The sequence below is a fragment of the Salvelinus fontinalis genome, chromosome 31 (genome assembly GCF_029448725.1).
Source record: "Salvelinus fontinalis isolate EN_2023a chromosome 31, ASM2944872v1, whole genome shotgun sequence".
Taxonomy (NCBI): Eukaryota; Metazoa; Chordata; class Actinopteri; order Salmoniformes; family Salmonidae; genus Salvelinus; species Salvelinus fontinalis.
The window spans coordinates 13,111,838-13,135,780 of NC_074695.1; the positions used below are offsets into that span (position 1 = coordinate 13,111,838).

The 23,943-nt window shown below is 39.4% G+C and overlaps 1 protein-coding gene and 1 long non-coding RNA gene across 7 annotated transcripts; one reads left to right on the forward strand and one right to left on the reverse strand.

Annotated features, from left to right (window-relative positions):
- Window positions 1-1,226: 1,226 nt before the first annotated feature.
- LOC129829567 (tumor necrosis factor receptor superfamily member 14-like) lies at window positions 1,227-17,398 on the reverse strand. Of its 3 annotated transcripts, XR_008755403.1 has the most exons (7): window positions 17,169-17,398; window positions 4,090-4,198; window positions 3,716-3,997; window positions 3,530-3,617; window positions 3,225-3,400; window positions 2,548-2,648; window positions 1,227-2,465 (listed from the first exon to the last, which is right to left on the reverse strand). XR_008755403.1 is itself a non-coding variant. In XM_055891342.1 (6 exons), exons 1-6 carry the CDS (start codon window positions 17,241-17,243, stop codon window positions 2,605-2,607), a joined length of 774 nt encoding a protein of 257 aa, XP_055747317.1. In that variant the 5' UTR covers window positions 17,244-17,398; the 3' UTR covers window positions 1,227-2,604. The 3 variants fall into 3 exon arrangements, 2 of the variants coding, with proteins under 2 accessions (XP_055747317.1, XP_055747316.1); XM_055891342.1 differs by having other exon boundaries at window positions 1,227-2,648; XM_055891341.1 differs by having other exon boundaries at window positions 1,227-3,400.
- A 1,006-nt stretch (window positions 17,399-18,404) lies between these two features.
- Window positions 18,405-23,269, forward strand: LOC129829581 (uncharacterized). Of its 4 annotated transcripts, none has more exons than XR_008755410.1 (4): window positions 18,405-21,463; window positions 21,588-21,763; window positions 21,957-22,124; window positions 22,226-23,269. It is a non-coding gene; the product is annotated as an uncharacterized LOC129829581 (long non-coding RNA). The 4 variants fall into 4 exon arrangements; XR_008755411.1 differs by having other exon boundaries at window positions 18,406-21,463; window positions 22,001-22,124; XR_008755408.1 differs by having other exon boundaries at window positions 21,588-22,124.
- The last annotated feature ends 674 nt before the right edge of the window (window positions 23,270-23,943 follow it).

Here is a 23,943-nt window from a genome sequence, read left to right on the forward strand (position 1 = left end):
TGTCTCTCTTGTCCTAAAGTGTGTTTTGTCTTTCATATTAAAAAAAAGACTTATGCCTCTTGGTAGGCCGTCATTGTAAATAATAATTTGTTCACATAGAGAGAGAAAGACAATAGTTAAACAGTTTAGAACAAAATCATTTCAGCTAAACTGCATGCTAAACACTGTACTGCATGATTGTAGTGTGTTTACTAACGCGTTAGTTATAGTAGCTATGTTGACTATGACGTTAGCTAATATGGTGACAACGGTGTAGGCTGTGTGTAGCAGTTATGGAAGGAAGGTTTTGCTTGGAAAGGTTTTTTCGCCTGGTCACAGAGAGCTGTTGAAATCCACAAGCGAAGGGAATAGGTGAGAGGAGGTCAGCGCGTAGATGCGAGAAGGAATTCTACAACAAGCAAAGTGATTATGCTGTTTGTATGTGGCTGCTATGAAAGTGAACTGTGTTTACGGGTGATCAGGGGTGTATTCAAAAATGTTTCTTAAAAACAGTAACAAATGGAACAAAATGGGGATAAACATACCTGAATTTGTCCAATAGAAACTCTTGTTTGCAGTTGTTTGGACTATTGATTACACCCTAGATCAGCTAGATGCAAGGAAGAGTGTGCAAGGCGGTATTGAATGTGTCACTGTCATCTTGATGTCTAAACTTTCTCTCTCGACTTGCGCAGCTACGTTGTAAACTTTTATTCGTAGGCATGATGGGTATAGTGAAAATTAGTATGTAGTAGCCTAAACCTAGCCTAGCCTGTTACATTGAGCTGGGTGAATGGAATATGATTGACAGTCATCCAATATGCTGTAATGGGGGGGGGGGGAAAATGCCATGCTCATAAAAATTTGAGAAAAAAAATCGTCCTCCCTAATCTTTAAACGGCACTGACCGCCACTGCCTTCCATCCTTCCTCGAGGTATAAATGACAGGTGAAACCCATGTGGAGCCAATTCACCTGTCCAATCAGTAAGTCTTCAAGGAAGGATGCACTTTTTAAAGGAATGTCACCATAATCCTTCTCATTTGGAATCTCTGAAGAAATTAAGAATTGTTTTGGAATTTAGTCAATAATACACGTCTGAAATATCAGGAGGTTCATTATACAGATTAACTAAACTGACCTACTCACACCCTTGCAGTTTTCACATTTTGTTTCATTCAATTGCATTTTTACAATGTAGCTAACATCATTGGGACACTTGTACATAAGAACATTAAGAAAGTTAACTGGTCTAATTGTATTAATTTTATTGCAGACCCTCTACTTACTAATCCCAAGAGGGGACATTAGTCACCAGCAATACACTTACAGCAACAATAGGCTGAACACTGATGGTGGTGAAACAAGCACAAACCATGACTTACAGAGAAGCAAATGGATTCAATAGAATAGACTGTAAACCCATGGAATCAAAAACATCAATACATTATCAATGCAATGAATACAAATACAAATGAATATAAATAAATACAAATAAAAAGCAAAAGATACAATACAAATAACTATACAATCAAGGTGAAAAATCTGTCGATGTATTCTTGAGCAAGGCACCTAACCCTAATTTACTCCAGGGGCAGAGTACTCCTATGGCTGACCCTGTAAAACAACACATTTCACAGCACATATCCCAGTGTGACAATAAAAGGTATATTTTAGGAGGATTGTAAGAATAGAACTGTATACAGAACATTTGTCCCGTTGCTATGCATCAGGGCTCCCGAGTGGTGCAGCGATCTAAGGCACTGCATCCCAGTGCAAGAGGAGTCACTACAGTCCCTGGCTCTAATCCAGGCTGTATCACATCCGGCCATGATTGGGAGTCCCATAGGGCGGTGCACAATTGGCCCAGCATTATCCGGGGTAGGCCGTCATTGTAAATAACAATTTATTCTTAACTGACTTGACTAGTTAAATAAAAGTTTAACAAAATAAAACATGGGTGACACTGGACATACACTGCACCATTGCCTCTTGATGTTTACTCTGTGGAATTATTACAAAATGGCATTTGTGTTTTATTCCAAATACCGTCAAGTGACTTGGACTGACCATTTGAAATCATGGACACACCTGACCTTTCCCCGGACAGAACAGACCTGGCTCCTACTAAGGTTTCCTTCATCCCCAGTATTGGAAGACAGGCTGTCTATCAAGGTCATGGCCTTTTTAATCTTTACAAAGCAAATGTGCCAGCCTCCAACTTTCTATATCACATTCACCATGTAGTGGACAGAAATTGGGCCCTACTGCCTAGTCTAGTTTTCAAGCCAATGAACCACACAGACTGGATTGTTCTGATGAATGTCCTGGAGGCTTGAATCTGTATAATATTCATAAGAAGAAGTTTTAGTTCAAATCTGACTGAAATTCATGAACTCAAGCATACTGTACCATTCTGATGTTATCGGCTACCTTACCTGTTCTTGTTCCCACAAACAGCATTGATGTTCCCTCTATGTCTGATACCTAGTAAAAGGAAACCTCAACTCAATAAAACAAAAAGTGCAACCCTTGTGGGAATATAAATTCCTGTCAGCCGTCTCCTTACCATATTGAGTATGATAGAAAATACTGCTGTATAACGTGGGTATTGTGGGGTTATTCATTAACATACGTCTGTAGGGATTTGTGTCTCTGGAAAAGTCCTCTCTGGAAAAGTACAAGAATCAACATTGAGACAAAAACTCATTTAGAACTCGATAACATACACTGTTTGACAGGGGTGTTGTCATGATTTTCAGAACATTATTGTGTATTTTGTTTTATTCATCTTGTGTGATCTTGTACTGGTACTTCCTGTATGTAGCTCCATTATTGTATTTATTTTAATAATTTAGCAGACACCCTTTTCCAGAGCTACTTTCACTAGTGAGTGCATACATTTTCCATACTGTTCCCCATGGGAATTGAACCCACAGCCCTGGCATTGCAAGTGCCATGCTCTACAAACAGTTCCCACGCGGGTACTGTACTGGTCCTCCCTGTATATAGCTGCATTCTTGTGCATTTTATTTGAATTCTCGTGTTACTATTTTGTATTTATTTTTTAACTGCATCCTTTGGAAGGGCTCGTAAGCAACATTTCACGGTAAAGTCTACACCCGTTGTATTGGGTACATATGACAAATAAAATGTGATTTGATTCAGTGTTGGATGTTTCTCACTTGTTCATCTGGGCAATTAAAACAATAAATGAAACTGTACTATTCCCCAAAATAATCTCACCAGATAAAGGATCTTTTCTTTTTCTTCTAATAGCTACTGCTGTCACTGCTGCTATCAAAGCTAGTACCACCACCACAGCAGATATTATTGCTATGGAAAGGGAGGTCTGTGGTCCACATTCAGAGTCGGACCAATGAGTTCCAGGTTTAATTTGCTGACGCTTCAAGGTATCACATCTATAATAAGAGAAATAGACCACTGGTAAATCAACAATTCAGTCATCTAACTTTCAGTTTTACATTATGAAAACTGTTCGCATATTGCAGTATTTGAAGGAAATAACCATTTGCATGAGCCACACTTACTGTGTGTGTGGCTGGCAGGATGTAAATGATCCATCTGAATAGGTGTCACCAGTACAGTCAGAACACACAGTATCTGTAGATGTTGTTCCTGCACCAACACAGGGTGAAACTCATTAAGGATGTGCTTAACTCATGATTGCATAAATCATTCACCGATGTCAATGGAAGATTTGCTTGAAGACCAACCCGTGTGACTGATGTATTGGCCAGGTTTACAGCTGCTGTGTCTCTGGGCTACTCTACAACCATCCTTAGTTGGGTCTAGACAGTAGAACCCCTCCAGTGTCCCACAGACCGTGTCTGATGAAGGTCTACATGACTGCTTTACCGTCAAACCAAAGCCAGGGTCACAGTTTGTACACAGTATGCATGCCGTAAGACCATTGGGTTCATCAAGGAAAGTGGAGTCGGTACAGGGGACACAGGAAGTACTTGAAAATTCTGTACAGTGTTTATGTACCCGGTTTCCTGTGGGATAGAAGGTCAGTGTCATGGATTGATTGCTATTGGAATGTATTTTCTTCATCATAATCCATATAGTATACAGAGCTGGTCCTTACCTGGTGAACACATAGGACAGCATTCATCACCTGTTCTGTACTCTGCTCTACCACATGCACTAGAGAGCTGAATGTTTAGAAGAAGTGTCAAAATGATAGCTAGGTTCATCTGTAAATAGAGAAAATGAACACATTACCACTGTTGAACAATAGGGGGGGTCACACATTGACTAAGCAGGGTTGAAGAGAGTTTGGGGTTAAGGTAGAGATGAGACGGGAGGAGAGTTCAGATTGACAGTGTAAATAGAGAGAAAGCATAGTTAAGATTTCCATGTTTTCATCATACATTCAGTAAGTAAATGTGACATTAGTAATTTACGCAGGTCGATTTTTTTCCAGAGAAAAGTTTTATATTGATAATTTGTTTTTGAAAGGCTATGCCCCTTACTAGAAGATTTGACTGTTAAAAGACTCAAAACAATTTTCAAAACAAGAATTCAACCAAAAGTGCCGTGTTTAAATACCCAGACTTGCATTTTAGGTATGCGAAAATATAATGTTTAATGGTATGTGACATTTTCTTGCTTTAAATTCCAGGATGTTATACTAATTTCGGCTTTTCATCCAGTAGAATTAGAGAATCGTCTTTCCAGGCCTACGTGTTTGACAACAGTTGATAATGAGACGAGGGGATGCGATGTACCCAAATGAACAAAATGGCAGGAATCAACACAATTGTGTATTATATGGCCCATTCTCAATATGGGTGAGCCTAGTATGTTGCTTACTGCATTCATTTATACTAAACTTTACACTGTAAATAGTATGGAGTAAAATGAGGACACAGTATGTAGCCTAGTTTTAATAAGTAGTATTAGGAAATACAGATTTCAGACACAGCCCGTGTGTATACTCTGAGCATACTATCTGGTGCCAAGTTCTGCTGTACCATGAAATGATGCCAAGCTACGAAGCGTTACAAAACCGAAACGTTTAATTTACTATAAATATCAAGCTTTGAAACTGAGCCATGGTTCTCCAATTCCAATCACCTTCTATTGGACGATGCCTTTTCGTTGTCACGACCTGAATGCCAATCACCAAACGAAAGGACTCCCCTTCATCTACACTGATCGAAGTGGATTTAGCAAATTACATCATTAGGGGGTTAGATCGTTTACCTGGTCAGTCTCATGGAAAGGGCAGGTATTCCTAATGTTTTGTGTTCAGTGAAAACGTTTTTGGTCATATTGCCAGAAGATTCCACCCAAACCCTACTGTTAAGCTGGTTTACACTGAGCTGCACTGGGGTCAGAGTGGTCACATAGAGCCCCACAGTAGAGGTGTCATAAGGTGACTTTTATCAATATATTTGTCTCTATTTACTCTCAGATTCGAAAATGCTAATTAGCATCAAAGTAGACATCATGCAAAACTACAAATCCCTGCAAGCTCCTGCACGTCATCTCTAGCTGACACCTTTGCTAACAGGTATTGTGTACATTTAAAACTTTCACAAGACAGTTCACAGAATTATCCATTTAAAGACATTTTGACATTTATTCCTTGCTACATTTAGCTAACATTAGATAGTTAATCCAGAGATTCTAAGCTTTGCCTCGATTCGGCAGTCTCATCCAGATCATTATGGCATTTGTAGTTCTTAATGATAGCCAAATTAGCAGCTAGTTAGCATTTCATTTTGGGGGGGTAAATACAGGTGAAGATATTGATAACAGTCACCTTGTCCTAGAGAGATTTACAGTTATTAAAATGTCACGTCAGGATAAGCCTACATGAAACACAGCCGTTATTTTAACCTGTTTGGCGTGCAAGCCCGACGTCGGTACACTTATGACAACATCTAGCTCAAGTGCAGGGCGCGAAATTCAAAAGATATATTTTTTTAAATATTTCACTTTCACACATTAACAAGTCCAATACAGCATATGAAAGGTACACATCTTGTGAATCCAGCCAACATGTCCGATTTTTAAAATGTTTTACAGGGAAGACAAAATATGTAAATCTATTAGCTAACCACGTTAGCAAAAGACACCACTTTTTTATTCCACCAGTTTTTTACTCCATCAGTAGCTATCACAAATTCGACCAAATAAAGATATAAATAGCCACTAACCAAGAAACAACTTCATCAGATGACAGTCTGATAACATATTTATTGTATAGCATATGTTTTGTTCGAAAAATTTGCATATTTCAGGTATAAATAATAGTTTACATTTCAGCTACAATCAGAAATTGCACCGAAAGCAGCCATATTTACAGACACCAACGTCAAATACCTAATTACTCATCATAAAACATTTCTGAAAAATACATAGTGTACAGCAATTGAAAGACAGGCATCTTGTAATTCCAGACAATATTTCCGATTTATTAAATGTTTTACAGCGAAAACAAAATGTAGCGTTATATTAGCGTAGCCACAATAGCCAGAAACACTTGGGCGCCGACGACCAGTTCACATGCACGACAGATATTAGAAATAGCATCATAAAATGTTTCTTACTTTTGGTGATCTTCCGTCAGAATGTTGGACAAGGTGTCCTTTGTCCAGAACAGTCGTTGTTTGGATCTGGAACGGCAAATTTCCCTCTTGATTTAGCATGGGCACTTGCCAAGTGGCACGGATCTCTCCAACGTCAACAAAGTCAGAGAACGGAACACGGCAAAACTCCCGAAAAAATTTCAATCATCTGATTCAACTATATTGAAAAAACATACTTTACGATGATATGGTCACATGTATCAAATCAAATCAGAGCCGGAGATAGTAGTCATCCATAACGGCAGCTAAACAGAAGGCAATCCCACTGTCCACCTGGCGCTGCCAAGAGTACCGGAAATGAGGGACACGTCATACAAAGAGCTTGTATTCAAATTCAGATCAAGATAAACACGAAATGTCTTCTCTCACAGCCTCTTGACATCCAGAGGAAGGTCTATGAAGTGCACGTAGACTCTTACGTATCATGCCCATGTATAGGCAGGAAGTTGAACAGAGCATCGATTTCAGACATTCCACTTCCTGGTCAGGAAATGTGCAGCAGAATGAGTTTTGTTTCACTCAGAGAAATAATTCAAACGGTTTTAGAAACTAGAGAGTGTTTTCTATCCAATAGTAATAGTAATATGCATATTGTACGAGCAAGAATTGAGTACGAGGCCGTTTGAAATGGGCATCTTTTATCTGGCTACTCAATACTGCCCCTTGCAGCCATAAGAAGTTAAGTGTTTCTAAAATCTCCTATGGGAAAAATGAACGGTGGAAAAACGATTGGAACCATTTTCCTGTTTGACCGCTAGGGTTTATGGGTATTATGACTCATACGGTGGTACTCTATAAAAGACAACGCCGGCCCGAGATGTGGGTCAGAAAATTTACCTCAATGCAGGGATGGGATATGCCACTATACTCATTGCATTGAACAACAAAGGAGCTGATTGGCTGACACTGCCATTCCAAAACGCTACAGTGGCTGGCTACTGCTCGCTAGCATTAGGAAGCCACTGCTCGCTAGCATTAGGACGAAAAGGGCAGTTGAAAAGTATTTTTAAATCTTCTCGATGTATCAGTGTGGATAAAAGTACAATTTGTAGTACAGAGGCATATCCCATCCCTGCATCGAGGTATGTCTTCCAACCCATATCTTGCACCAGCTCCACGGTGTCTTAACATAACCCTGATTGCGTTCTGACCCCAGTGCAGCTGTGTAAACAAGCGTTACTGCAGGGCCGGAATCTTCTGGCAAGATTACTAACAAAATGTACATTGAGTGTACAAAACATTAGGAAAACCTGCTCTTTCCATGACAGACTGACCAGGTAAAAGCTACTGTTTGATCACTTATTGATGTCATCTGTTAAATCCACTTCAATTAGTATAGATGAAGGGAAGGAGAGGTAAAATAATTATTTTTTAAGCCTTGAGACATTTGAGACATGGATAGTGTGTGTGCACCATTCAGAGGGTGAATGGGAAAGACAAAATATTTATACTGAACAAAAATATAAAAACACAACAATTCCAAAGATTCTACTGAGTTACAGTTCATATAATGAAATCAGTCAATTTAAATAAATTCATTAGGCTCTAGTCTATGGATTTCACATGTCTGTGAATACAGATATGCATCTGTTGGTCACATACACCTGAAAAAAAAGCAAGTGGATCAGAAAACCAGTCAGTATCTGATGTGACCATCATTTGCCTCATGCAGCATGACACATCACCTTCACATTGAGTTAATCAGGCTGTTGATTGTGGCCTGTGGAATGTTGTCCAACTCCTCTTCAATGGCTGTGCAAAGTTGCTGGATATTGGCGGGAACTGAACACGCTGTCATACACGTCGATCCAGGGCATCCCAAACATGCTGAATTGATGGGCATGTCTGATGTGTATACAGGCCATGGAAGAACTGGGACATTTTCAGCTTCCAGGAATTGTGTACAGATCCTTGCGACATGGGCAGTGCATTATCAAGCTGAAACATGAGGTGATGGCGGCGGATGAATGGCACGACAATGGGCGTCAGGATCTTGTCACTGTGCCTCTGTGCATTTAAATTGCCATCGATAAAATGCAATTGTGTTCATTGCAGGGCTGCGCGATATGGCCTAAAAATCATATCTACATTTTTTCCATTATTTTTTTAACTTATGGGCATAATATATATTTATATTTTTTTGTATTTATTTTTTATGTTATCTAAATAAGCTTGTAGTGTTGGTCCTATGTTTCATAAGCTGAAATAAAAGATCCCAGAAATGTTCTATATGCACAAAAAGCTTATTTCTCTCAAATTTTGTGCACAAATTAGTTTACATCTCTGTTAGTGAGCATTTCTCCTTTGCTAAGATAATCCATCCACCTGACAGGTGTGGCATATCAAAAAGCTAATTAAACAGCATGATCATTACACAGGTGCACCTTGTGCTTGGGACAATAATAGAACACTAAAATGTGCAGTTTTTTTTACACAATGCCACAGATGCCTAAAGTTTTGAGGGAGTGTGCAATTGGCATGCTGACTGCAGGATTGTCCAACAAAGCTGTTGCCAGATAATTTAATGTTTATTTCTCTATCATAAACCACCTGCAACGTCATTTTAGACAATTTGTCAGTAGGTCCATCTGGTTTCACCACATGTAACCACGCCAGCCCACTAGATGCTGGAACATTGCTGCAGGGACTTGCTTCCATTCAGCCACAACAGCATTAGTGAGGTCGGGCACTGATGTTTGGCGATTAGGCCTGGCTTGCAGTCGACGTTCCAATTCATCCCAAAGGTTGAGGTCATGGCTCTGTGCAGGCCAGTCAGGTTCTTCCACACCGATCTCGACAAACCATTTCTGTATAGACCTTGCATTGTGCACGGGGGCAATGTCATGCTGAAACTGTAAAGGGCCTTCCCCAAACTGTTGCCACAAAGATGGAAACACAGAATCGTCTGGAATGTCATTGTATGCTGTAGCGGGGCCTAGCCCAAAGCATGAAAAACAGCCCCAGAGCATTATTCCTCCTCCACCAAACTTTACACTATGCATTCGGGCAGGTAGCGTTCTCCTGGCATCTGCTAAACTCAGATTTGTCCGTCGGATTGCCAGATAGTGAAGCATGATTCATCAGTCCAGAGAACACGTTGCCACTGCTCCAGTCCAATGGCGGCAAGCTTTACACCACTCCAGCCGACGCTTGGCATTGCGCATGGTGATCTTAGGCTTGTGTGCGGCTGCTCGGCCATAGAAATCCATTTCATGAAGCTCCCGACGAACAGTTCTTGTGCTGAGATTGCTGCCAGATGGAGTTTGGAACTCGGTATTGAGTGTTGCAACTGAGGACAGACGCTCTGTGAGCTTGTGTGGCCTACCACTTCGCAGCTGAGCCTTTGTTGCTCTTAGATGTTTTCACTTCACAATAACAGCACTTACATTTGACCGGAGCAGCTCTAGCAGGGCAGAAATTTGAAGAACTGACTTGTTGGAAAGTTGGCATCCTATGACGGTACCTCATTGAAAATCACTGAGCTCTTCAGTAAGGCCATTTTACTGCCAATGTTTGTCTACGGAGTGGTGAGTGGTGGGAAGGTGGAGGTCCAGAGGGGTTTTTCCATAAAACATGAACGCGCTAGAACTAATCAAGAAATAACGGTGACAAAGTACAAGAAAACGACTTTAGGCGCTCTAGATACATTTGCTCGGGAGGTGGGTTAAACTGCATTCTAATGACTTTGCTTATGGAAAACCATAGCATGCTCAGTGGAAATATGAAATGGAAGTTATGGAACTCGCTCGCGTGCTTATGTTATGGGAAAAATACCAAAATGAAAATTACAATAAAAGTGGAGAATGATAGGCTACATTTGCATCCGTTGGCCATCAAGTAGCCTATTAATTCATGTGCCATTGTAGGCTACTGTAACCTACCATTTGATACAATAAATATGTTGAAATTACGATATCACTGGAGTCCTTTGACATCCATTTGTGCCACTTGTGTAGGCTACCTGCAATAAATAGCCTATAACTTAACTTTGTTGTTGTTGTAGCCTTGTATTATTATGTAATTATTAATGGACATGTTTATTTAATGAAATTGGAAGTTATCAATTGTGATCATGGTCACAGTTCTATCGCAATTACCGATCAGCTGTTATTAGAATGCATTTGATTGACGTGAACAGTCAGTCGGATTAAGCTACAGGTAACAAAAAAAGCCTAGGCCTATTCAGTTCATATCCATATGATTAATATATGATTCAGTGATTGATATTACGGCCCCATCCTCAGTAGCCTATTCCAGCAGGGCACCAGAAGCACATCTTACCTCCAAATCGCCTCGCTATTCATGTTGAATAAATGAGTCTGTCAATTTCAACTAAGCAAGATGCTAAATCATTCATTTTACATCATGCCTAGGTTACTGTAAGCTATTGGGCTATAGACTACCTGCATCTAGCAACCTAAACTGCGTTGCGTCGTGCCTTACTGCTTAAAAATAGCAGTCAAACGTGCAGTGGTGTAAAGTACTTAAGTAAAAATACTTTAAAGTACTACCTAAGTAGTTTTTTGGGGTATCTGTACTTTACGTTACAATTTATATTTTTGACAACTTTTTCTTTAACTTCACTACATTCCTAAAGAAAATATTGTACTTTCCCCCCATACATTTTCCATGACAACCAAAAGTGCTCGTTACATTTTGAATGCTTAACAGGACAGGAAAATGGTCAAATTCACGCACTCCCTACTGCCTCTGGGCTGGAGGACTCACTAAACACAAATGTATCTTTTGTGAATAATGTCCGAGTGTTGGAATGTGCCCCTAGCTATCCGTACATTTTAAAAACAAGAAAATGGTGCCGTCTCCATTGCTTAATATACTCTTAATTTTGATATTTAAGTATATTTTAGCAATTACATTTACTCTGATACTGAAGTATGTTTAAAACCAAATACTTTGACTTTTACTCAAGTAGTATTTTACTGTCTGACTCACTTTTACTTGAGTAACTTTCTATTAAGGGATCTATACTTTTACTCAAGTATGACAATTGGGTACTTTTTCTATCAAGTTAAATCGACATTAATTGATGAAAAATTATCTGGCGAGTTTAATGAGGGCAAATTTTTATTTCTATTGTGACATATTTAAATTCCTTTTAGACACATTAGTTTGTAAGAATTATTGTTTTGATGGAAAACCAAATTTAGCTTCTTACGTTGTTACAATTTACTTTGATATTCCTTCTTCTTCTCAATAACGTTATAGAAAAAGGGTTTATTGGCGAAATGTGGCAACTCGTCTCTTGCTGCGAAAACACAAATTTGGGCTAGTTTTTAGGCCTTGTGGGCGGGTTTTGAGTGGTTATTGTGCTACAAATTTTAGCTGGACCTGGCAACCCTGCCTGTACTAGGTAAAACAACACTGTCCATCCAGCCTCTTGGTGTTTGTCTTTCATCATACATGTAGATAGCCTAATAAAGTAGCTAGGCTAGCATAATGAAGGTACAATGTAGATAAGCTACAAAACAGCTTGCCCTATTTACTAACTTAAAATAATACTTTAGTTGGCAACGTAAGCCCCTTAACCCTCGTTTTTTGATCGAGTTTGCGAGTGTACAATTATGTTCAATCCGGGGCCTGAAACGCCCCATAATTCAATTCGCGATGATTGTACATCCGCTAAGAAGAGTCAGCCAAAACTTAAACCAGGTTTCGTGTGGAGAATAAACTACACATCAAAGAGGCTCTCACTCCAGAAGATGCTGCTGCAAGGGGAAAAAAGGCTAGAGAAAAAGGGAAGAGAGCATGTTCAGTGGCCCTTTTGCATTTATCGATGGAAAGAAGCTCGATTGCCAGGACATCAAATGAATGTCATGAGATTACTGAATGTTTTGAAAATACTGTGCTCAGGTATATACAGTAGCTACATTAACCTGAAATGGATGTCCTCTTCTTTCTAAGTCAAATGAAAACGTTAACCTTTCTGAACCACCCATCCTGGATCGGGGATAATTGTCATCAGAAACGCTGACTAGCAATTCGTAGCATAGCGCCACAGGTAAATAATATTACTAGAAAATATTCATGAAATCACAAGTGCAATATTTCAAAACACAGCTTAGCCTTTTGTTAATCCACCTGTCGTCTCAGATTTTGAAATTATGCTTTACAGCGAAAGCAATACAAGCGTTTGTGTAAGTTTATCGATCGCTCGACAAAACAATAAGTACACTTAACATCAGGTAACTTGGTCACGAAAATCAGAAAAGCAATCAAATTAATCGTTTACCTTTGATGATCTTCGGATGTTTTCACTCACGAGACTCCCAGTTAGACAACAAATGTTCCTTTTGTTCCATAAAGATATTTTTTATATCCAAATACCTCCGTTAGTTTTCTGCGTTATGCCCAGGAATCCACCGGAAAGAGCGGTCACAACAACGCAGACAAAAATTCCAAATTATATCCATAATGTCCACAGAAACATGTCAAATGTTTTTTATAATCCATCCTCAGGGTGTTTTTCAAAATCTATTTGATAATATATCAACCGGGACAGTTGGCTTTTCACTAGGACCGGGAGTAACAATGGCTGCCTTTCCCTTTTGCGCACAACTCACTCGGAGAGCCCCCACCTATCCACTTACGCAATGTGGTCGTTCACCCTCATTCTTCAAAATAAAAGCCTGAAACTATGTCTAAAGGCTGTTGACACCTTAGGGAAGCCATAGAAAAAGAAGTCTGGTTGATATCCCTTTAAAATGGGCAACAGGGATGCATAGGAACAGAGAGGTTTCAAAAAAAGAGGAACTTCCTGATTGGATTTTCCTCCGGTTTTTGCCTGCAATATCAGTTATGTTTAACTCACAGACAATATTAAGACAGTTTTGGAAACTTTAGAGTGTTTTCTATCCTAATCTGACAATTATATGCATATTCTAGTTTCGGGGGCTGAGAAATAGGCAGTTTCAAATGGGTACGTTTTTTAGCCAAAAACAAAAATACCGCCCCCTAGTCTTAAGAAGTTTTAAGAGTTAGCTAAATTACTTGAGTTAAGTTGGTGATTTTTACATGCACCCCATTTTATATCACCAGGTTTGTAAATGTGAATACGGGTTCATCATATTGATCGCACTGTAAATACCTCAGTTTAGGGTAGTCCAGTTCTTTCTCTAAGCTCAGGTTTCCCTATTAGCTTCCTAGATTACTAGTTCAACTAGTTAACCAGTTATTCATATCACTACTGTATTTGTCTTCTTATTTGTATTTGATTTTTGTCAGGTTATGCAATGTTTTGAATTCAATGCACTACAAATGCCAGGGGTTTACAAAACATACCTAAAAGAAAATCACTATTTTTATTTTGTAAACACTCTAAATGCAGATTTCATTCTACTCCAGGAGACTCAGTCCTGCGATTCAGATTCTAGTTTTTTGTAAATCACAATGGGGAAATACTGTTTATTATAGTCACGGGTCTAACCACTCAGCTGGTACTATGATACTGCTTCATAAGTTTAGAGGTGATATTTCAGAGTCTTGTATGTCCAGAGATGGGTTATATTGATCTCGGAACTACATAATGATTGTTTTATTATATACAATGTATTTGGGTACAACTCTTACTCTTCAAAGAATACTTTATTTTTTGGATCTTGCTAATAAGCTTACTGAGCTACAAAACAAATATACAAATGCATGGCTTATAACACCTGATAACTCTTCAGATAGATTTCCACCTAGAATAATAGCTAAAAGTCTCAGAATAGTGACATCATCACCTCATTTTGCAGTAAACTGACAGTGATCGATACATGGCGATTCTTTAATGTGAACTCAAACGAATACACCTGGTGTTATAGGTCAATGACGGCCAGATCCAGAATGGATCTGTTTCTCATTTCTCCCCCCACTTTTACAGAATGTACAAGAAGTAAATCATAAACATGCTCCTTTGACTGATCATAAAATTATATTCTTGAAGTTAGAATGTTCTGAAAAATCTAGTGGCATTCGAGGATAATGGAAACTGTCACGTGTGCTCCCTCTCCGGCCTCTAGGTCACCAGGCTGCTCGTTATGGTGCACACCTGTCACCATCGTTACGTGCAACAGCGCATTGTGACACTAACCTGGACTCCATCACCTCCTTTATTACCTGCCCTATATATGTCACTCCCCTTGGTTCCTTCCCCAGGCGTCATTATTTCAGAAACTTCATAATTCACTCCTAAATGATCCAGTCTTTAACAAGAGTATAAAGAACTTGATCATAGACTCATTTAACTCGAATGATTTAAAACCAAAGCATGGAAGTAACTGGGAAATATTTCAATTCAAAGTAAGGTCTATTGCCATTACAACACAGTAAGGAACTAAAGAAGCAAACATTTTTGAAAGAAGATGAAAGAAGAAGCTTACGAATACATGTAATGTTCTTTTAGAAAAGGGTTCCCTTTCAACAGAGGAAGAAACTGATTTGAATACATCTCGAATAGAACTAGATCAAATGAGAATTCATTTAGCTAAAGGGGCCTTTATTACATCTAGAGCAAAATGGGTCGACGAGGGTGAGAAAAGCACAATATAATTTTTTTCCTCTTGAAAAAAGGAACTATAAGAGAATCTCTTTCTGCCTTAAATATTGACACGACCTTATGTAAATACCCAACTTTGTGTATTCTTTCTATGAAAATGTGTATAAATCAAATTTGAATGGGATTGAATGTGTACATTTTATAAAACATGGTCATGTTCCAATGATTTCTGATGAGTTCAAGTCCAAATGTGAAGAGGAGTAGAGATTAGAGACACTCTTAAATCTATGAAGGGAAAAGCACCTGGAACAGATGGTCTTTCTGTGGAATTTTATTTACACTTTTGGGAACATTTAGAGGGACCAGTATTCAACATGTTCCAAGAATGTCTAGCTAAAGGTGAGATGATTACTACCATGAAACAAGGGATTGTTTCCTTAATACCAAAACCTGATAAAAGATCCCCTTTTCATAGATAATTGGAGACCTATTACATTATTAAATACTGATTACAAATTGATTAAAAAAAAAAATAATTAACCTTATTTTACCAGGTAAATTGACTGAACACATTCTCATTTACAGCAACAAACTGGGGAATAGTTACAGGGGAGATATGGGGGGATGAATGAACCAATTGAAAGCCAGGACACCAGGGTTAACTCCACTACTCTTACAACAAGTACCATGGGATTTTTAGTGACCACAGAGTCAGGACACCCTTTTAACATCCCATCTGAAAGACAGCACCCTACACAGGGCAATGTCCCCATCACTGCCCTAGGGCATTGCAATAAAACAATTTTGACCAGAGAAAAGGGTGCCTTCTACTAAAACCACTACCAGCAGCATTTGGTCTCCTATCCAGGGACTGACCAGGACCAACCCTGCTTAGCTTCAGAAGCAAGCCAGCAGTGGGATGCAGGGCAGTATGGTGCTGGCTAATCAGCTGTAACATTAGGTTCGTTTTTAGACTTGATTGATTACGCTGATTCAGTTGACTCGAAGGCTATTTTATTCCTTGACAAATTCCTAATACATTCGTTGTACACTTTTGGAGGATGCTTCCCTTTTGGAATGGAGCCTACGACTAGCTTTCGCTTATTTTTGGGGGTATTTCCACCAGGGTCACCAGACCTAGTCTTTCCCCTAATGATTTTGGCTGCGTTCCATAAAAGGAGATGTTTTTCATATAGCTGGCTTCACATGCTATTTATTTGTGATTGGACAATATTTGCATATAGTTTGCATATTGTTATTTGACGTTATTTGTATTGATTTCAGTCTAGAGGAAATGCGGGAGATAAGGCATCTTCAAGAGAGGCTTACCATCTCTCTCTGGCTGCAGACCAGGATAAATAAAGTATGTATGTAATATAGCTTAGTAAATCTGTTCAAATCACACATCACAAACACTTACTTTTTCATACACAAAACAGATTAATTAAATACTTATTTTTGCTACAGGAGATGAAACGTTGTCGTTTTGAGGAGTGGGAGAGCAGGCGGAGCAAGGAAGGACTTCACCAAGTTGATGCCATCTGTGTATTATGTAAGGGATAAACGCAGACGTTCTGTACATTACCTTGGAAATAATGGACAACGCAGCTGGACAAGGTGGAGCCGAGTCACTTTGGGGAGTAAATTTTTCCAAGGTAATGTACAGAAAGGAGGCGTTTATCCCGTTTATACCAGTTGCCAAAGATAACAATACTAAAGCACACATTTATCGGCAGAAATCCTGCTGTTATTGCTACTATGCACTGGCTTCTTAGAAAATATATGTAGTGTTGTTCTGTTTGTATTGTAATTTGAAATGTTCTAATAATACATTAAAATAAAACAATCAAATAATATAAATCGTAAAAACAACATTAATATGCAGAAGTCAACATACAATTGTAAGTAAAAACAAATGTAAATAAGTTAGAAATTGTGCTACTAATGCACATGACGTCTCAAACACGTATCATAAAAGTGATGTTCATGTTTGGTTAGCTTTTGGAAACGTTAGCCTGCGCACATTACTTTTCCTGACATCACACTTATACATTGTACTTTTCGATTTACCTGATATAGTAGGATGGCTAACATTCGATGTCTGCGGATGCGTTGTCTTCTTGACAAAATAAGAAATGCAATCATAATTGACTAGCGCTTATAAGGCACACACACACACAACAGTTCCATGATGACTAAAAGCAAGATCGTGGGATGAAATAGTGTTTGGAAATTAACCTACGACTGACTAGTTTACACTTGTTTTTAGGCTCTTTCCATCAGGGGTTTCCATATCCGCTGACGTCACCAGACCTAGTCTTTTTCCCCTAATGATTTTGGCTGCGTTCCTTAAAATTAGATGTTTTTCATATAGCTGGCTTCACACGCGATTTATTTGTGATTGGCCAACATTTACATATAGTTTGCATATTGTTATTTGACGTTATTTTGTATTGATTTCAGTCTCTAGAGGAAATGCGGGAGATACGGCGTCTTAGGCTTCAATCAAATTTCAATCAAATGTATTTATAAAGCCCTTACATCAGCTGATATCTCAAAGTGCTGTACAGAAACCCAGCATAAAACCCCAAACAGGAAGCAATGCAGGTGTAGAACATCTCTCTCTGGCTGCAGACCAGGAGAATGTACGTATATAATATAGTTTAGTAATCTGTTCAAATCACACATCAAACACTTACTTTTTCATACACAAAACAGATTAATTTAATACTTATTTTTGCTACAAGAGATGAAACGTTGTCGTTTTGAGGAGTGGGAGAGCAGGCGGAGCAAGGAAGGACTTCACCAAGTTGATGCCATCTGTGTATTATGTAAGGGATAAACGCAGACGTTCTGTACATTACCTTGGAAATAATGGACAACGCAGCGGGACAAGGTGGAGCCGAGTCACTTTGGGGAGTTCATTTTTCCAAGGTAATGTACAGAAAGGAGGCGTTTATCCCGTTTATACCAGTTGCCAACGATAACAATACTAAAGCACACATTTATCGGCAGAAATCCTGCTGTTACTGCTACTATGCACTGGCTTAGAAAAAATATATGTAGTGTTGTTCTGTTTGTATTGTAATTTGAAATGTTCTAATAATACAACATTAAAATAAAACATAATCAATTTATAAAGCCCTTCTTACATCAGCTGATATCTCAAAGTGCTGTACAGAAACCCAGCCTAAACCCCAAACAGCAAGCAATGCAGGGGTAGAAGCATCTCTCTCTGGCTGCAGACCAGGAGAAAGCACGTAGTGGGGCAAAAAAGTATTTAGTCAGCCACCAATTGTGCAAGTTCTCCCACTTAAAAAGATGAGAGGCCTGTAATTTTCATCATAGGTACACTTCAACTATGACAGACAAAATGAGAAAAAAAAAATCCAGAAAATCACATTGTAGGATTTTTAATGAATTTATTTGCAAAATATGGTGGAAAATAAGTATTTGGTCAATAACAAAAGTTTTTCTCAATACTTTGTTATATACCCTTTGTTGGCAATGACAGAGGTCAAACGTTTTCTGTAAGTCTTCACAAGGTTTTCACACACTGTTGCTGGTATTTTGTCCCATTCCTCCATGCAGATCTCCTCTAGAGCAGTGATGTTTTGGGGCTGTTGCTGGGCAACACAGACTTTCAACTCCCTCCAAAGATTTTCTATGGGGTTGAGATCTGGAGACTGGCTAGGCCACTCCAGGACCTTGAAATGCTTCTTACGAAGCCACTCCTTCGTTGCCTGGGCGGTGTGTTTGAGATCATTGTCATGCTGAAAGACCCAGCCACGTTTCATCTTCAATGCCCTTGCTGATGGAAGGAGGTTTTCACTCAAAATCTCACGATACATGGCCCCAATCACACATCACAAACACTTACTTTTTCATACACAAAACAGATTAATTCAATACTTATTTTTGCCACAGGAGATGAAACGTTGTCGTTTTGAGGAGTAGGAGAGCAGGCAGAGGAAGGAAGGATTTCACCAAGTTGATGCCATCTGTGTATTATGTAAGGAATAAACCCAGACCTTGGAATTACCTTGGAAATAATGGACCACGCAGCGGGACAAGGTAATGTACAGAAAGGCGTTTATCCCGTTTATACCACAGTTTCCAAAGAGAACAATACTAAAGCACACATTTATCGGCAGAAATCCTGCTGCTACTGCTACTATGCACTGGCTTCTTAGAAAAAATATGTAGTGATGTCCTATGTTTTGTTGTATTGTAATTTGAAATGTTCTAATAATACAACATTTAAATAAATAAATAAAAATATATATATAAATCTTAAAACCAACATTAATATGCAGAAGTCAACATACAAGTGTAAGTAAAAACAAATGTAAATAAGTTAGAAATTGTGCTACTAATGCACATGACGGCTCAAACACGTATCATAAAAGTGATGTTCATGTTTGGTTAGCTTTTGGAAACGTTAGCCTGCGCACATTACTTTTCCTGACATCACATTTATACATTGTACTTTTCGATTTACCTGATATAGTAGGATGGCTAACATTCGATGTCTGCGGATGCGATGTCTTCTTGCCAAAATAAGAAATGCAATCATAATTGACTAGCGCTTATAAGGCGCACACACACACAACAGTTCCATGATGACTAAAAGCAAGAGCGTGGGATGAGAGTGTTTGTGATGCAGTCGACCATCTTTATTTAACCAGGTAGGCCAGTTGAGAACATGTTCTCATTTACAACTGCGACCTGGCCAAGATAAAGCAAAGCACAAACAACAACACAGAGTTACACATGGAATAAACAAGCGTGCAGTCAATAACACAATATATATTTTTTAAGTCTATATACAGTTTGTGCAAATGGCGTGAGGAGGTAAGGCAATAAATAGGCCATAGTAGCGAAGTAATTACAATTTAGCAAATTAACACTGGAGGGATAGATGGGCAGATGATGATGTGCAAGTAGAAATACTGGTGTGCAAAAGAGCAGAAAAGTAAATAAAAACAATATGTGGATGAGGTAGGTAGATTAGATGGGCTATTTACAGATGGGCTATGTACAGCTGCAGCGATCGGTTAGCTGCTCAGATAGCTGATGTTTAAAGTTAATGAGGGAAATATAAGTCTCCAACTTCAGCGATTTTTGCAATTCGTTCCAGTCACACCTGTCCCCTCTCCTCACCTCTCGCCAGCCTTCTTTCATCTCCACTCATCTCCTTCATCACCAAACCTTCCTTCTTATCACCCCTCACCCTTAACATCCTCAATATTTTCTTTTTTTCAACCCTCACCTTGTTATCTCCTTCTCCCTCATCTCCCTCATCTCCATCATTGGATCCAGAGACTTGAGTTTTTTTAAGAGCATTTGTTTATAAACAAAATGTAGTATTTAAAACCTCAATGTCAGAGTATTTTTCCTTAGGATCAATCCTTATTCGATTTGTCATACATTTTGAATGAGCTTTCTCCCCTCTAGAACAGACCTAAGTGCCATTTGGGCGGCAGGTAGCCAAGTGGTAAGAGCGTTGGGCCAGTAACCGAAAGGTTGCTGGATTGAATCCCCGAGTTGACAAGGTAAGAATCTGTCGTTCTGCCCCTAAGCAAGGCAGTTAACCCACTGTTCCCCGGGGGCCGAAGACATGGATGTCGATTAAGGTAGCCCCCCGCACCTCTGATTCAGAGGGGTTGGGTTAAATGCAGAAGACACATTTAAGTTGAAGGCATTCAGTTGTACAACTGACTAGGTAACCCCCTTTCCCCATTTTACGTACGCTCTGGAGCTGAGTGGACCAGGACAACTGCCCCATTGCCAACATGATAAATGTCCACAGGGGCAATGTCCTAAACAGACGCCTGCATGCGTTTCAACACAAAAACTTTAATACAGGGGCTAAGATGGACGTTGCCGTTGTGGATGCTGAGTCCAAGGTGGAGGGGGCAGTTGACCAATGGGGTCCCTCCAGGGAGCATGAGGGACATCAGAGAATCGGCCATCTTCGAGGGTCCGGAAGGAGCGAAACGTATGCCGCTTGATGTCCATGGTAAGCCTTCTCGTTTCTTTTTACCTGTATTAAGGTCTGATTTTCATTGTCAAATACAGAATTTAAGCCAAAACATTTTGTGAAGAGGCTTTTTCAAGTGCTTTGTCCAGGGAAATATATCATAGGGATAGTAAAGCTGGCACACATTTTAAATAATATTTTTAGCATCACATGAGGGCCTGTATGGAACCATTGGGGAAATGATCAGTGTGTGTGTGGTCCTTGGAGGGGTTGGGCCACACTTCTTCTCTGAGCGACTCTTCCCAGCAGTGTGTGGGAAGCCTGTTCCACCACTCAGTCTGGAGGAGGTGAGTCACACTACTCTGAAAGCACATCGGAAAATGTGAGTTTTATGTCCTCCCTAACAGCAACAGGAAATAATAGATCATCATTTTTTACATTTGGTTTATTTTGCTGTGTTTAAAATTTTAGATTGCCTGTCATACATTTATTTTATTTTATTCTAGATCAAAAAATCAGAGGACCTATCCGAGGTGAAGAACAAATTGGAGGAATTGGTAGACTGGCTGAGCCTACTGGGGCTGAAAAGGATTGTTGTCAAGACAATGGAGGACAGGGATGGTGTGATTGAATTGGTGGCTCAACAATTTGTCCAAGGGAGCATGCAGGTGGCCTTGGAGCAGTACGTCAACTCTGTTATAAATCTGTGAAGTACTTGTCATTACCTCTTCTAACATAAGTATTTTGAATCGGTCCACCCTTCTAAATCAATACACATCACTATATTGTCCTTAACACTTATTTGTTTAATATTTATACTGTCTCTATACCATAACAAGTTCATATATGGTCTCAACTCTCTTGGGCTGCTGGAGGCATTGGGGACAGCTTCCGAGTACTTTTTGTTGACCCCATAAAGTCTCTCACTGCCAAGGACCTGATGGACCTGTTTAAAGTAACCTATTCCATACCTGGCGGCAACCGGCGATGGTTGGAGAACGACACCATCTGCCGCTGGTTCAACTGGCTGGCCGAGGTGCAAGGTAAGATAGTAGTTAAATTGTTCAAGTTTATCGGTAACTGCATATTATTCCATTTTGTGATTTAAATGTGTATTTTAAATGTTTTACTGTGTACTCCTCAGATGTAGAATGTCCTGTAACAGTGGTGATGGTGTTGGAGTTTGCTACTGGGGCAACGGTGGTGCCACCCCTGGGGTTTGAGGACATCCCGACCATCGAATTCCTCCACGCAGCGCGAGGGAGTCTCGCTGGGCAGCAGAAGAAAAAGTACCCAGAGGCAAACACGTGTGCTGTGACACTAAGGCTCCCTCTTCATAGCACCTACAATCCCTTTAGGGAATTCATGACCTCCGGTATTGTGAATTTCCCGCATTTCGGTGTTGCATTTGTTTTTTTTTATGATACAGAATGTATAGAATTGTATCCAGTAGCACTACACTAACAATTGAGTGTTTCAAAATGTAACTGCACATCAACATTTTAAGCATTTATCTACTGATAGGTTTGGATTTCTGAGTTTTAACTGGGATTAAGTCAGGTTTTGGCCACTAGATGCTCCCATTGCGCCTTTTTGAACCTTTTGTTTTTCCCTTGTTCTAGTTATTGTTTGCACCTGTGCCTCATTTTCTTGTAGGTATTTAAACCCTGAGTGTTCCTCAGTTCTTTGCTCTGTGTTTGTATGTTAGCACCCAGCCCCAGCCATGCTGTGAACATATATTTCTCTAGTTGGATTTTCCAGAGGTACTCTGATTTTGTTCTTGTTTATTTTTGATTAGTCTTTTGAGGTTTGTTTTTCCCTGCTGTTCTTACCACTTTGTGGATTTTCATTGTATTTTGGAGGTTATCCATTTTTTCTCTTGGCTTTACTTTTGACGTTGTGGATTTATATTTTTTGCCTGAAGATCTTTTACCTTGATTAAACCACCGTCTCTAGTACTGCTGTGTCTGCCTCATCTTCTGGGTTCTGCCGACTATTAGTGACTGTTTCTCACACCGGGTCCTGACAGGATTAATCATTAGTTATAGGATTAATCATTAGTTATAGGATTAGGCTTCCTGCCTAGCAATAACATGCAATGTTTAGCGATAAGGAGGAGACTCCACCCAAAGTGGGGTATGTATACTACCACGGGTGAAACCATGTCTTGGTCAATTCAGCTGTTCGATCCTTTGGGATGAATAAACTTGGTTTAAGCTTTCCTAGTGTCCGTCGAGTTCTTACTCTAATAATAGAACCTAACACTACTTACCGTCTATGCATACCACTGCTGGCTTGATTCTGAAGCTAAGCAGGGTTGATCCTGGTCAGTCCCTGGATGGGAGACCAGATGCTGCTGGAAGTGGTGTTGGAGGGCCAGTAGGAGGCACTCTTTCCTCTGGTCTAAAAAATATCCCCAGTTTCCAATTGGCTCATTCATCCCCCTCCTCTCCCCTGTAACTATTCCCCAGGGAAATGCTGTAAATGAGAATGTGTTCAGTCAATTTATCTGGTAAAATAACAGATAAATAAAAAAATGTTAGTACAGTGCACTTGGAAAGTATTCAGACCCCTTTTTCCACATTTTATTACGTTACAGCCTTATTATAAAACTCATGACATCCCCCCCCACCTCAATCTACACATAGTAGCCCATTTTTGCAAATGTATAAAAAAAAAAACTAAAATATAACATTTACATAAGTTTTCAGACCCTTTACTCAGTACTTTGTTGAAGCACCTTTGGCAGCGATTACAGCATCGAGTCTTCTTGGGAATGACGCTACATTTATTTATTTATTTCATGAATTTTAGAATAAGGCTCTAATGTAACAAAATGTGGAAAACGTAAATGGGTCTGAA